This window comes from Pelobates fuscus, chromosome 5 (assembly GCF_036172605.1).
Source record: "Pelobates fuscus isolate aPelFus1 chromosome 5, aPelFus1.pri, whole genome shotgun sequence".
Taxonomy (NCBI): Eukaryota; Metazoa; Chordata; class Amphibia; order Anura; family Pelobatidae; genus Pelobates; species Pelobates fuscus.
Window position 1 is genome coordinate 212,291,398 of NC_086321.1, and position 15,565 is coordinate 212,306,962.

Genomic DNA, 15,565 nt, shown 5'->3' on the forward strand with positions numbered 1-15,565 from the left:
GTATTTTATAAATGTTACTATTATATTGTATTTGTCTATTACAGGTGGTGCTCATTTTTCAACCTTCCGGTTTTACGATGGTTAGCACTTACGACCAGCTCTCTAGCGGGGCGGTAAGTGCAAGCCATCATGGGAATTAGAGGGATTCCCTGCTCTGGTACGTTTGTCTATGTTCGGGGGAAATTACCTCGAACATAGACAAGCGCACCAGAGCAGGGAATCCCTTAACTCCTCACTTACCAACCAATTCGCTAGACAACCGGGTCATAAGAATGGAACCCGGTCAATAAGTGAGGAGTATTATTATTATTATAATAATCTATTATTTGTCTATTATCAGACAACACACTATTTTGACTCTTATGGGACTTTAAATGGACCCCCTCCTCTTCTCACTCTATGTTCGGACACTACACTTACACTCTGTTTGAGCACCAGCACGGTGTTGTTTTTGCACATTCACAGTGTTGCACTGAATTGAGAGATGTTTACACACACGATTGGTGTCTAACGAACGTGTCTAAACGTCTATCAGTTATATATATGAAAATGACCACACTCCAAGGACTTCATTAAAGTAGTAATAAAATATAACTTTTAATTTATGACATTAAAAAAATATTTTGTGCCTGACCAGCACCAGGCATCCATATTCTAAATCCAGGAGTGCAAGTAACGTTGATTGATTTTTGTACACAGCAACTATTTTTTATTTGATTTACATTAAAGCACCAGTGTTCCTTTGTGAGACCTGAGAGTGCAGCCTATTTCTTTATTTTTGTATATAACCAACGTGTTTTTTTGCACCCAGGCATGGAATCATCATTTTTGTTGGTGGAGTGCCAAGCATATATTTTGTATATAAATATATATAATCCAAGAAATGTGCACTCACAAGACTCTGTAGATGATTTTCAAAATTTTTTTATTATGCAATATAAATACACCTCATTTGTGTCAACGTTTTAGTCCTCAAGGGGACTGTGAGGTTTTTTTATGTTTACAGCAGAGCCAAAGCAGAAATTGGAGGGAGGGACACAGGACAGAAGCAGAAAGTGGAGGGAGGGGACACAGGGCAAGAGCAGAGAGGGGGGGGGGGAGGGACACAGGGCAGAAGCAGAGAGTGGGGGAAGGGGACACAGGGCAGAAGCAGAGAGTGGGGGAAGGGGACACAGGGCAGAAGCAGAGAGTGGGGGAAGGGGACACAGGGCAGAAGCAGAGAGTGGGGGAAGGGGACACAGGGCAGAAGCAGAGAGTGGGGGAAAGGGACACAGGACAGAAGCAGAGAGTGGGGGAAAGGGACACAGGACAGAAGCAGAGAGTGGGGGAAAGGGACACAGGACAGAAGCAGAGAGTGGGGGAAAGGGACACAGGACAGAAGCAGAGAGTGGGGGAAAGGGACACAGGACAGAAGCAGAGAGTGGGGGAAAGGGACACAGGACAGAAGCAGAGAGTGGGGGAGGGGACACAGGGCAGAAGCAGAGAATGGGGGAGGGGACACAGGGCAGAAGCAGAGAATGGGGGAGGGGACACAGGGCAGAAGCAGAGAGTGGGGAGGCATGGCAAAAGCAGAGAGTAGGGTGGCTCCCAAATAAGTTTCCATAAACTCTCTGAGCTGCAACCATTCAACCAGATTATATATGAACTTAGATCTTAGCATAGGGACACAGAGCAAAGTCATCTACATACAATATCTGCACACAATCAGCCAGAGCCTCACTCCACTGCTGGATCTCACAGCTTGAACCTGGTGATGCTGGCTGAGGTTGATGGCAGTGAGTGTGAGCAGCAGCTCATTCCTGCCTGTTCTCTCCATGCTGCCGCCTCCTCCTTCCTCCCGTGCGGTACTCTCTTATGAAGCTGGGAGGAAGTGATCAGCTGTCACTTCCTCCCAGGATCCACTAGAGGGCCCCGGTCGTGCTCTTAAAGGGCTACAGCAACCGACCGGGCCCCTGTCGGGTGGCTCTAATTGCATGGGCCTCTCTAAAGTGATGGAGCAGTGGGCCCATGGGGCAGCTGCTTTAGGCCCCCCCAGGAGTAACTGGGCCCAGGGCAGCTGCCCCGTTTTCCCCTTAAAGACGGTCCTTGCTGGACCCACGTGGATAGAGATATATGTAAGTGTGTGTGTGTGTGTATATATTATATATATATATAAATATAATATACACACACACACACACACACACACACCAAGAGTATGCGATCAGACACAAAATATTATAAATATTTATAAAAAACTATTTTGACAGCCCAGTGTATGCATGTATGAATGTACATATACATGCACACCAATGTATAAAATCCGTTCATGTTTTCACTGTGGTTTATCTACTAAAAAGGTTTTTGGATTAAAAAATAAATAAAAATTGGGCGGTGAAGTTGCCCTTATGCTCAGATTTTACTTTCACTCAAAGCCCATTCACTTTTTATTTTTGACAAAATGAGTTTAGCAAGTGGTTGCCTCACAATCCCGTTAAACAAGAAAGAATCTCTAAGGGCGATAGGAGTTGTAGTCTGGCATGGCCAGATAAGTTTGATGGGACATAAATTCCTAAATAAACTTCGGTCAGCAAATATGAAAGATATTGTTCAAAAACAGATTTAGGTTTTTCTTTACCAGGAAGCTAGAGAGATAAGTTGTCTCAGAGTTAGGCAGCCTGATCTTTGACAACATGTTCAAACAACCAAGCCTTGCACACAATGTGTGTGCGATCAGACACAAAAATATTGCATACATTTTTTTAAAATAAAAATTTTAAAATAATGAGTACTCAATCTACTGACTGACAGCCCAATGAGATGATCCTACATGCGTGTGGGGTTAAGAGGCGGCGAATCAGCATCATGGAGCATCTTTGCACTATAACCTCTTAAGTAAAATAGAGTAATGGTACTTAGTGTGACTCTTTATAATCTCCTTCTTATCAGAAACTGGATTGGCTACTGGTTACAGCATTGGGCTAATGCATTAAAATGTTACCATCTAGAAGCACATCTTCCATATGACTGTCAAAGAGATTCTCACTTTACACGAGAAAAAAAAAAAATACAGGAACTGAAACCAAGCTCTGAAGACATAACATGTTTTGCTTGGTTGCTGAAGACTGCAAAACCACATTTCTGCACAGTTTAATGGATGTGGCTTAAAGCCACTGAGTAATACTTTGGTTTACCAAAATGCAGTAAACATTCTTGTCTGGGTCTCTTAAAAATTTCCAGAACTGGTTTTAAGCAGGATGTCAGAAGACAGAAAAGTAAAAATATTAAATAAAAAATAAAATAAAAACCACACACAGATTGCAGATGCTGTCAGGAGTGCAAATAGGAGGATGGTCTTTCATTTTATAAAGAAATTCAACGTACAATTTTTGACAATATTACATCCTTGAGCTCAACAATTAGAGAGGCAGATTACAGCTATTATATTTACCTAAGAAAGTTGCCAGCATATCAATGGCTGAGCTCTGGAGTTGGTAAAGTACTCACTTACAAACTTGTTTCGAGATAATCACTACTTGCTATTTGCACTTGCTCAATGAGCAAACTGCCAGTTAAAAAAAAAAAAAAAAAAAAAAGACAATGATTGTTGGTTGGTTGTAATTCAGACTTAATTCTGTGGGTTGATTTCATTCAGGTAAAAACATTTTTTTAAAAAAGCCTCTAAATTATTATGTGATGACAGATGTTTGTCTGTGTTTGTCATGTCTTATTTTTTAGAGTTGAAAAGCGCGGTGATAAATATATTTAAGGATTTCTCTATGGTTACAAGAGTTCTGTAAGCAAAAAACTGTTCATGTACTCCAAGATCTGAAAGGGGCATTCTAAACACCATAACCACTACAGTATGCTTGAGTGGCTATACTGCCAGGAGTCCACTAGTGTAATCACCTTGCTTAGAGTCAAAACATTTTTGAACCAGTTGACACTCATGTGTGTCTGCAGGGAGCAAACATTCTGGGCTTTCTTCTGAAAAAGGTATAGTTAGAGTTTATAATTACTTATTTTTTTTTATTTTTTTTATTCTGTACATAATAAGTGACCACAGCTAACAGCAGCAGTTTTCATTTCTCCTATTTTCCAGGAAATACTGAAGTGAGTTTTTCACAAGTGCTAACAGAAGAAGTGAAACCATCTGCACACTCCCTGGCCATGCAGAGTAATAGGCACAGAGCACCAGCAATAGTTCTCTTATGAATTAAGAAACAGATCGATTGTATTTAAGGTTTCACTTGTAAGAATACCACAATATGTTCTGCACCTTCATAAAATAACTTAAATGAGAAATGTGGGATAACATGACAAAACCTGTAGAGGTCTATATCACTAAGAATTTGACTAAATAAACAAGAGAAACTAATGCAGGATTTAAAAAAAAAAAAAATAATACCGGTAATAAAAAAAAAAATTCAATGAAACTGAACTTTGTCAGAAAATAAAAACCACCTATAGAAAAATACATACATATACATAGACTGACCTTTAATTTATTCTGGAAGATATTTATCCAAGACCCATTACACAAAATACCACAAGCTGGTTTCAGGTTGCAAAATATGGTATACATTACAATTCAATGCACATATGCCTCTGTGTGCTTTAAATCTTTCATGCCTTGCTATTCTCTAAAATAGCTCAAGAAAAGGAGGGGGGAAATATCCAACCTAATTAAAAACAGCTTCTTCTACAGCCACGGCTTTGATTTTGCCTATTTACACATTAACTTCAGCCTCCTTTTGGAAAATCCAGTCTATTCAGTGTAACACGCAGGGCCTTTTATCTGCCCTGGACAGCATTTTCTGCAGCAGATGAAGTAGATGCCGATTGATTTGCTGTCGAGCATGGTAAATTAATAGCAACAAATTGCTAAGGGCCCATCTTGCTGCTCCACCATGCTTCGGCAGTTCTGCTTTATTTGCTCCATGATGGGCAGCAGTCAGCCCCCTTCAAGTCAATTTCTTCTTAACAACCTGCAATACTTTTCAATAGTGAAAATAGAGCCATTCCTTGTAAGTCAAAAATCAATATCCTGTTGCCCTTAGAAAATGCTAAACAAGCAGTATTGGCAATCCACTTGGTACTAGAGGGTATCAGATATAATGCAAATCCATAATGCTTCCCTTCTTGAAGTTATTACAGTTTGCTAAAAGGATTCTAATGCCATTTATCATCATTTACCATCGACTGCAGCAGCTACGATTATGACATCCTATCAGACTGTCGAGCCCTTTCATGTCTGCTCAATTAATATTTCAGCAGCACTTCAAAATGGCTGTTGCCCAGGTCTAGCAATAAAATTTACATGGCGAGAGGGTTCCGTGCTTCGCTTTAACTCCTCCAGTGCCGTGTCAGACAACAGTTGATTTTCATGCATCACTTTTTCTTATTCTCATGTGATTAATACATTTACATTTCTAGGGGTTAATTGAAAGGTGGAGTAGTGTCTTTAGCTCTCAAGAATTGGTGAGTGAGAGCAATTATGTATTAACATCTGATGCATGGCACATTAACGGTTTAATGTACTGATTTGTGTTGCTACTCTACTTCGTCATACATGCCATGTTACACACAATATATTAAATGTTCACTGCCTTCCCCTCTTTAACATTAACCCAAGATTCTTCATGCATTTTCCTTTAACACAGACCAAAAATAGAACAGTTGAGCACTTCCCTTTAATTGTTAAAATTGCCACCTCACTATGTGTCATGCAATCTTGCACACCTCCTCAAAAAATAAATAAACTAAAAAAAAAAAAAAAAAAAAAGTATTTTATATCTAGGCTAACACCATTTACTCAGTTACAAAAAATTAAATTAATTATGTTCTCAAACATAATTGTTAAAAATTGGCAACATTACACAGGCTTAATTAAGATTAAATCCAATTTACTAAATGTAGTTTAATTGGTACTAATTGCATTAGCTTTCCTTTCAGAATGACAAATTCCCCATAGGTTTCGCTTTAATAGTCTATCAAAATCAACACTGGATGAGTGATGATGAGCATCCAAACAAATGGGGGAGCAGGAGATAAAGAGGTTTGGATGGAAACATCGACCCCTCATATTTAAAAGCCGTGAGTGTGTTTATCCTGCAATCAATTTGCCAAGTCAGAGTTCTGCATCAATCACATTCTCATCATTTTCTGTTCCAGTGAAATAAATATTTCACACAGGAAAGGAGAAGAAAAATAAAACGGTGTATTTAAATTGAGCTAGGAAAAATATATATATATATATATATATATATATATTTTATGGGGAAAGCAGAAAAGAAAAGCCATATTTGTGCCAAGCATGCCCTTTAAACACTTTCCTGGAGAAAGGTTGATCGATGGCTTCAAAAACACATGGAAGGGAAACAAACCCTCAGATTGGTTCCTGCAATTAAGATATTACCCAAAGGTCTGTGAATATCCCTGCTCTTAAGCCCCAAGAGGAATAAATCTATCTGATCTGTAGCAGTCTGTCCATTTATGCTCGAGGGCAACTTCACAAAAATATAACCTGCTTTCTATTGGGAGGGTATGGTGTAAGTACATCTGGAAGAGAGGCAAAGGAACCATGGCCGTCTGTCTAGTGGGTGAAAACAAAGACATATATCCCCCTTTTGGCTCCCTCCCCCTCGCTGCTTTGGTGAAAGGAGGAGGAAGCAGAGATTAGAAGAAAATATAGTAAGTAGGTGGTTTTGCAAGGCTGTCTCTACTTCTTAATGCGATAAACAGCCTGCAGGATTCCGTGTAAGACTGCATTTAGGAAGGCTGTATAAAGATCAATTTTGGAGTTGAAGGGAGATTATGTGGCTTCTCTTTTAAGCCTTAAAAACCAAGCGAAACCTAGAGCACCAGGAGAAGATAGGATATGACCATATGATCACACTCTTAAAGCTAGACATGCAGAAAAAAAAATATGATATATCCATCATGAATAAATACATACAGGACAGAGACTAAATCCTAAATCATTAATCTATATAAAGAGGCTAATTAATTCCCTGGCTGTAGACAGTGACATAGAAAATTTAGAGCTAGTATAACAATTAAAAACTGATAATTACTAAGCAGGTCTGGTGCAAGAATTCATTTGGGCCACAAGTAGATGATGCTGTCCATAAGTATGGCTGTGTTGTTTACATTACTAATTTGAGCAATGAAAAAAAAAAAAGCCAGTAATGGAAAATTATATTCTAATTAAACTTAATCCACGATAATCCTCCATTCCAATCATAATTACACATACAGCATCCCCATTAAAGTGTAAACGCAACCCTTAACATGATTGTTTGTTCAATGTTTGGAATTAAAATGTCATTTATCGCTTACATTTTTCTAATTAGCAACAGAGCATGATTGCTTTGATTTTCAGCACTTTTCAAATTTTACAAACCATGTATTGTACTTTTTAACAAAATTACAAAACCGATATTAAGTAGCTCATACAGAGATTTAGGTGTAAATTACAACCTTCATGTGCCTATATAAACTTTAAAAAAAAAAATAGTCAAAGTCCCACATCCTTCATCTTATAAAACAATCTTGGACAAATAACAGACCAATCATTTAAATAATCCATATGTTTTAAAGGTAAAAAGACCAATAACTTTATTAAGATAGAAGTCAAATAAAAAAAAAAACTGTAAAAGAAGCATGTACAAAAACCACAACACTCTAACTGGAAGAATTTGTCATGTACTAAACTCTTGTTATCGAAGAACAGCGTATAGGCCCCCTATATAAAGTGGCACTCACACAAAATAAACAGCAAATGGACATATTCATCCTACTATCAAGTGCTTCAATATACAATTTACACGTTTACAAGGCAACTTCACATCAACAGTTAAGATTGAGAGACAGAGAAGGCAACATTACCTGTTTATGCATCTCAATGTTCAGGCCATACGACATCTCATAGTACTAAAATTAAGTGAGAAAAACAGAAAAAATAATTAGCCCCTCCAGTATATTAACCAATACTCTAGCAAGCCCAATAAATCTAAGCCTAGTATTTTACACACACACACACACACACACACACAAAAAAAAAAAAACACAACCACACACTGAATTCTCAATACATTTTCTTACCATAACATAATGCCGCTGCATTTCTGTCTTCTCACTGGCCAGCTTTTCACATTCCAGCTTTAAGCTGTGCAAAACAATGACAAAATAAAAAAAATATATATCTTTACATCTTATCACTTTTACTAGGACAAACAGACCTCTGCAACCAATAACATGGAATTTATGCTGTTTTTATGTTCCTGTGAAATTACGCATGTAATACGGCTTGCTGCTTCCTTCTTACAGACATTTTGAATTATAGATTTGAAAAACAAGCCACATATAAGAGTCTTTCCTCTACCTGCTCAGTATGATGTTCTAATCAATTGCAGAGGCGGTGATTCATGTTTTAGCTAAATGTTTTAAGCAGGGCCCTTGGATCCCCTAAAGCTTTACATAGAAGACATCTCTTGCACTTCCTCCAGTAATTTTAGAAATGTAACACAAACTGACTTGCATTTTGTATCTAAAGTGATTGCTTTTAACATGCAGTAATAATAATAATAATAATAATACACACACAAGTATTTTTCTTAAATGGGTTTAGAAAAATACAGTATATGCCTTTACACCAGATTCTCTATGGAATAAGAGGTGTACGCTAGTAAATTCAGATTAATAGCAAAAGTCAAATAGAACATAAGAAATCCTATTGTCACAGTCAGATTTACCATTTGGCAAACTGTATGTTGGCTTTCAGTAGACCTCACTACTTTTCACAAACCATATAGAGTCAGTTTTACAAATAGCACTTGCGGATTTATTCAATCCATTCACGGATGCAGTGTTTTGCACTGCATGTTGCTCAAATGAAAGGGGATTAAAAGGCGTAATCCTGCATTGTAAACAGAATTAGAATCAAGAGATGGTATGATTAGAGTAACCCCTTGTCTGACGATGGTTCTCTTTAATTTTCTGTGTTACTGGGAGATGAAGTCATGTACCACTAAATGGTTTCCAGTTATTGTATTCCAGTAATGCGAAGCAAGTTTCTCTTTTTCAGCTGGATATCATTTTACCCCAATCCCCATTTTCCAAGAAATACTTAATCATGCCGCCTTATAATACAGAAAGCATTTTAAACCATTCACCTCTGATCTTAAGCACCGAAGGAGGCAATCCACAGAGGTGATATCACCTTAAAGTAAACTTCAGCATTGCATTTGTACCATTGTTGTAACAGTTCAGCAGTTTATAAAAGCACATGCTTGTAATTGTAGATAATGGATATACCCTGCTACATATTTGGCTTTCAGGAGCTGAAGGTGTTTTAACTTGCATTTCCTATAGGAAGAAGCCAAACCCTTTCAACAGTTAACGCCTTATGTACACATACACACACAAAAAATACAGACAAGGGCTAAGCAAATATACGGATCAGCTAAAGTAAACAGCATTACCTGTGGTACTGAGCCTGTAAAAACTGGAACTCCTCCTTAATCCGATCACACGATTCGGATATGGTGAATTTGAAGGGCTGAGCTGGCTGATGCGGAGCCTTAAAAACAATGAATATTAAATTATGAAAGTATCAGTAGCAGGTTTTATTTTGCCAGTAAGGAGTGGGTTTGCCCCATAAAGAAAGAAATTTAAAATAAATACAAATTATAATCCCTGCACGAAAACCAAAGTCCAAAAATTCTAAAGAGTTTACACACACACAAAAGCAGTGTTTCCCAATCAGGCAATACAATAAATGAATAAAAGGCCATCTGTAACAAAGCAGGTGTTTTTCAGTCTTGATTGATTTTTACTTTCCAGTTTTGCCTTCTAATGTGGGAGAGACATAATTCACTTGCTCCTAGTGAATCCCACACAAGTGAGAATTTTATGTTTTTATATTGCCACTGATGAATATAAACTGAAGCCAGTTAAGAAAGAAAAAAAGTGATACAATACAGAGTAAAATCAAGGATGGTTTGGCAAATAAGTATAAAGAACAAGCTAAAAGGACGTTCCATGAAAAGAGAGAATGCATCGTCAGATGTAAATAATATTACCACATAAAAGGGTAGCTATAAAAGAAAATGTTAAATTGCATAGCGCAACCTCTTTTCCTCGCTATCATGGATTCCTTATATGTAATTTGCCACCAGTTACTGAGCTTTCCAGCTCCAGCCATAAACCTAAATCTTACTGCGCTCACGCATTCATTATCTGACATCTAACCTGTAGAAAATAAATAAAACAAAAAGGTTTAAAAAAAAAAAATAATAATAATAAAATTAAGTCTACAATGCCAAAATGTACTTAACACCGGGAAAATAAAATAAAACCCCCTTTTTTTTTTTTTTTTTAAATTAAGAGCTCCACAAAACAGAACGGAGATTCATCTGGCACCAGTACCTATTGCTTGATGTAATGTCCTATTAAAAGATCTGTACTTTTTTTTAAATGAAGAATAAAATAAAAAAAATTATATATAAAACCAGATATGGCTGAGATCTGCTGGTTTCTTTTATTTCAGCCACTCTGCAGATTAGTTTTCACTGTGCCTACAAGAAAATGGCCACAACACCACAGCATATTTTTCTTTAGGAAGGTCATTTTCTGTAGAGAGAAGATCAGTCACTGGGGCGGAGGGAAGTCAATCTTCTGTCAGCTTCTTACTTCAGAGTCTACACAATAGTGTATTAAAGGATCACTGTATGTTCCAATTATGAAGTTAATGACCAGAAATGCCAGGAGACCAAACTTGTTAGGACACCTCTGTTAAGTCTTCAAAATGCTTTTTATTAATTATTCTAATCAAGGCATTCCATTAATTCACAGTGTAGATGAGTCACGCTGAACACTTGGGTTGAGTTGTTTGGATGAAGCTTACTGTATTTCCTGCGGTTCATAAGCCAAACAAAGCAGTTGAGTTGAATTTCACCTGTCCACTCAATGAATTTGAATAGGTCTAGCTCTGTATTGTAGCTACATGATTCACAGCAGAGTGAAATTTGGTGTTAAACTAAGATTTGTTTTGTTCTTATTATTAATTAAAATAAAAAATATGTACAAAAAGTGTCAAAATGGCCCACGGCACTATACAATATCTCATGTATTGGGCGTAAAGGATTGAGAACATTCATGTAAAATACCTAAATAAATCCATTCATCACACAAAAGATGGGGTTAAAGGGTGCTACCATCACAGGAAAAAACGGAAAAAGGACATCACAGTGCAATGTGTGAGAAGGAAACCACATAGTCCAAGATAAGCAAGGTAAATAGAGGGGTGGGAGGACAGAACTGCCCAATATAAGCATAGGAGGGAAGCACACAGTCCAAGCCAAGGGGGGAAGGGGGTTGTGTCAATCATCAAATGATACAGCTCACTCAATGTGGGGGAGACTTATCTAGGGAAATAATGGCTTCTTCAGCACAAGCACCAACTGTCCCATCTACAACAATAGTGTACATTCATCAGGAATTTATTATTTTAAATTAGATATTTAACCCCACGAAAAAAAACAATTTTCTCCTTGTGACTTCTGAATACAATAAAAAGCTTAAGGGGGTGGGGGTTTAATGCCACCATGTAAGAGGCGGAATTGCAAGGCAGCTACATATGAAGGGACATGAGAGAAGCTTAGCATTAGGGGAGGGGTCAGGAATGCAAAAATGGACCACACTGTAGGGTGAAGAGAGAGAGTGAACACAGTATCACATTAAAAATATGACAGGATGGAACAAAGAAACAGAGCACACAAGACATGGTGGAGGTCTCCTTCACAGCACTGTGTATTAGGGAATGTGTGAGAGGTTTCGGGTCGTACTGTGATATGGCATGGAAGGGGCTGATAGGGTTAAGGGTATTAACTCGTTATACACAAACTGGGTGTGCAATGCATTACAAAACAGGGCAATGGAAAACCCTCCGATGCGCAAAGGGTTACTATATGAGCGGTGAGGTCATGCAATAAACCCTTTCCCTACCACAGCCATGCAACGATCAGGAAAGATAAGGGTTAAGTCAGAGAGGCCAAGAGGTACATCCCTAGCTGGCAAAGCATCAATGGAGCTGTAGTTCTACCACAGCTGGGTATTTACATTTGCCCACCCTATGTTATAAGGAAGGGTAAGAGGTGGAAATCACACCCCGTCTGCACAACCCCCCAGTCTACTCACCGGGTGCCTGGACTGGGGATACATCTTGCTCAAGTCTCGAATCATCCAAGCCGCTTGTTCGGTACCTCTTCCAAGGAGCACGAAGGTTCATTTACTAATTGCAGGAGCCCACGTGAGAGGAGAGGGGGGTATCCCCCTGGTGAACAGGGTAAAGGAAAGGGAGGTGGAGAAGAGGAGGGGGTGGGAAGAGTTTTAGCTTGTGATCCAGCTAATAACGCTGCTGCCCCCGGGGTCCCCCTGTTAATAGTAATGCTAATGGCGCTGCTGCTGCTCAGCCCGAAGGTATCTCTGATCCACCGACCGAAACCTTCCACATTCCACGGGGGGGAGGAGAGGGCACAGATCGCGATCGATAGTCACGATCGAACTCTCATTGTCTACACACAGTGACGCTCCGTGACACCCTTACCCTCCGGGGGTGGCCACTGTCACAGGGAAGAGGTGGAAATATAAATCAACACAAGCTGGATACCCCCACGAGGAAACAGGAATAATCAAGTAGAGCCAGTAAATAAAAAACGAATTAGGTTTCAATAATAATAAAAAAGAAAAAAAAATACACTTGGCTTCCTGGAGAACAAAGCGGCTGCTTTTAAAGAACTTTCTGATGAGTAGGATGGAACAAGAAAGAAAAAAACAGGAACCACCATAGATATGTCTCCCCGATCTTCTTTTTCCGGATAAAACACTGTAACAATAAGTTGTTCCCGTGTAGATCGGTTTCCTTTTTTTCCTCTGTGAACGATCCCCCAGATCTCGAAGGTTTTAGCGTGCAGATTTGTTCTTTATTTGAGTTGTTTTTTTATTGCCTCGTCTGCTCTTTGCAACCCTTAAAATCCCAGTGTGGTCTATTTATTTTCATTCCTTCCCCATTTCCTTCTTTCCATTCCTCGATGAAATAACCTTGATCGTTCGATTCTTTTAACTCTTCTTCGAACGTTCGGAAGCCGCACACTTTGATGAGGAAGAAGACAGAACGTTCAAGACGATGTAAGAAGGAAGGAAAAGAAAAAAAAAAACACAACCCTAAGCTACCGCTTCTCAGCAGCTCCAACAACACGCTCTGTGTAGGTGACTTCTATGACCAAATTTAGCAGCAGCAAATCATTAACATTCTGATACATATTCACAACATTGAAGGGAAAACACAAAGACCTGCTGGGAGTTGTAGTTGGTCTTTGTAGCCTGGGCCATTCTCTTTCCAGCTCGCCAACGGCCAAGAGAAACTACCATAACCAGAATCCAACGCGCTACTAGAGACCGCCCAAGGACGCCAGGGAGGTGGGGGGGCTTTCTGGACAAACCAATAGAAAGCATAGGAACGTTAATCGCCACTCTCTTCTGACTGCCTATCATTTCCCTGCTGACCAATGAGAGAGCGGGAAGGAACCCCTTGTCACTGGTTCAACCCCACGTGGGGTCAAGACGTATCCGATTCATTCTTCTCCTCTTTGTCCTCCTGCGTTCTACCAATCAGAGACAGAGCTGTCTCGCAACTCCGCCTCCGGCGGTGTGGCAAGGAGGGGAACGAGGGCTGGAGTCTCTAATAATGAGCGTTCGAACAGGGGAAACATTTGTCCGGCTGTCAATCAAAGTAACGTGGGTGCCTGTGTTAGCTGCTAGTCTGTGTATGAGCCGTTGCTGCTCTGTGTGGCAATCTGTGGTGAAAACAAGCATGGAGGCATGAGGAGGGGGGTTCATGTACTCCTATATTACCACACGTCCTCCTCCCTCTTCTTGCTCTCTTGTCCTATGTTAGCTATCACCCACATCAAGGAATGCTGGCTAATTAGGGTCCAGTGTCTCCTTAAAGAGACAAGACTAGCCTTGTGCAACGTGCTGAAAAATCCATGCTAAGTGAAGGCAGAGAGGAGGGATTCGCCATAACCTACTTCCCTTGGCTCATACCAATTTTACGCACCACTGGAGCTGGCATAATTTTCATGTGAAAAAGAGGGGGTGGAGGGAGAAGCTGTTCTGTGCTATTTACAGACCCAACATGCTGCTTGGTTGACTGATTTCCCTTCCTTGCTAGAGAGGCCTGCATTGTGCTGTATGCACAGGGTGCCATACTGCCCCTTTAATTATGGGCTATTCATCATGCAGGGTTTTAATAATTTCCACGTAATATTGCTCTATACTTTATCCAAGGGGTTGGCCAAAATGTTCCAGATCCCCAGCTGTAATAGTACAACAGTCACCTTGATATTTTGGTAGAATTCAGGCTTGCAAAACACAGTAGGCTTCTACTTACAAGTCCTTAAGGTTGCATAGGGGGGGGAAGTGAGGTTTGATTCTTAATGTGTGTGGATTATTATAGATTTTTTTTTATTTATTATTGTTCTAGGATTTAATTTCAAATTTTACCATACCCAATTATGAGAATTATTTACCACAACGCAGCATTAAAGTAAATGCCAACATGTAGGTGCATGTTTTGTAATCTCCCTTCATAAAATGTACTGAATTCTGTTATCTATATACCACCGATGCTGAATACATATGTAGTGGCAGCTGAGTTCTAATGATTGGCCTAACAGATCTGTCACTTAATTAGCAGGATCATTAGAATTGAAGGGCTCAACTCACCTTAATCGAGGCCTCTTGGTTGCAAAGGTGTTGATAGATTTTACAGTCATGATGTTTTGTTTCCTTGCACTAGGTTACAAAATCAAGACAGAAAAGACATGCCTTACATTGTTATATCTGTGAATTCAAAGGTCACGACCTCTGTCTCCCACCCCCTTTTACCCCAAGGAGAAACGATTTTGTGTCCCATCAATCACACTGCAATGCTTTTGTTGCTTTGAAAACATGCATGTTACACATAGCTGTAGTGTTTCCTGTTTTATGAACATAAAGAAATTTAATGTGTCAATTTTCTTCACGTTCGATTTGAAGGTTTTGAGCAAGGATGTTTATTGACAAGGATACTGGTTCCCCAATCTGTTACAACACAACAATTTCAAGTCCCCTGCTGAAGTCTGAACATTTAAATGCAAGTATTTCTAAAATAAAAGAAAATGACCGCAACAGGGTTTCTTTATTTGAATTTAATTCAGAGTAATTTCACTTTTTATAGTATAAACAAAATGTTTCATTTGTGTGACAGCGATGTGTTCAAAATGTGGAATTGTTACTACGTGTACTGTGAGATTCACATGTGATTGTAGAGCTTAAAGGGACACTATAGGGTCAGGAACACAAATGTGTATTCCTGACCCTATAGTGTTAAAGCCACCATTTTGGTGGCTTGCCCCCCTTAAAAGGTAAGAAAATGTACTTTATTTCCAGCGCCGCACATGCCCAGCCTTCTTGGCTGACATCAGAATTGATTATCTTAGCCAATCCAATATTTTCCATACGAAAAGCATTGGATTGGCTG

General features: G+C 39.2%; 1 protein-coding gene across 8 annotated transcripts in view; it reads right to left on the minus strand.

Annotated features, from left to right (window-relative positions):
• Positions 1–13,370, minus strand: part of LOC134611297 (transducin-like enhancer protein 4) — a 107,856-nt gene extending 94,486 nt beyond the window's left edge. For 4 of the 8 annotated variants that reach the window (XM_063455018.1, XM_063455017.1, XM_063455011.1 and 1 more), the window contains exons 1-4: positions 12,181–13,370; positions 9,465–9,562; positions 8,086–8,149; positions 7,870–7,914 (exon numbers count right to left, since the gene is read on the minus strand). In XM_063455018.1, the coding sequence (XP_063311088.1) occupies positions 7,870–7,914; positions 8,086–8,149; positions 9,465–9,562; positions 12,181–12,225 (252 nt within the window). In that variant the 5' untranslated portion in view covers positions 12,226–13,370. The remainder of the gene's footprint in view (positions 1–7,869; positions 7,915–8,085; positions 8,150–9,464; positions 9,563–12,180) is intronic. The other 4 variants (XM_063455014.1, XM_063455012.1, XM_063455016.1 and 1 more) reach the window with 1 other exon arrangement.
• Positions 13,371–15,565: the final 2,195 nt, after the last annotated feature.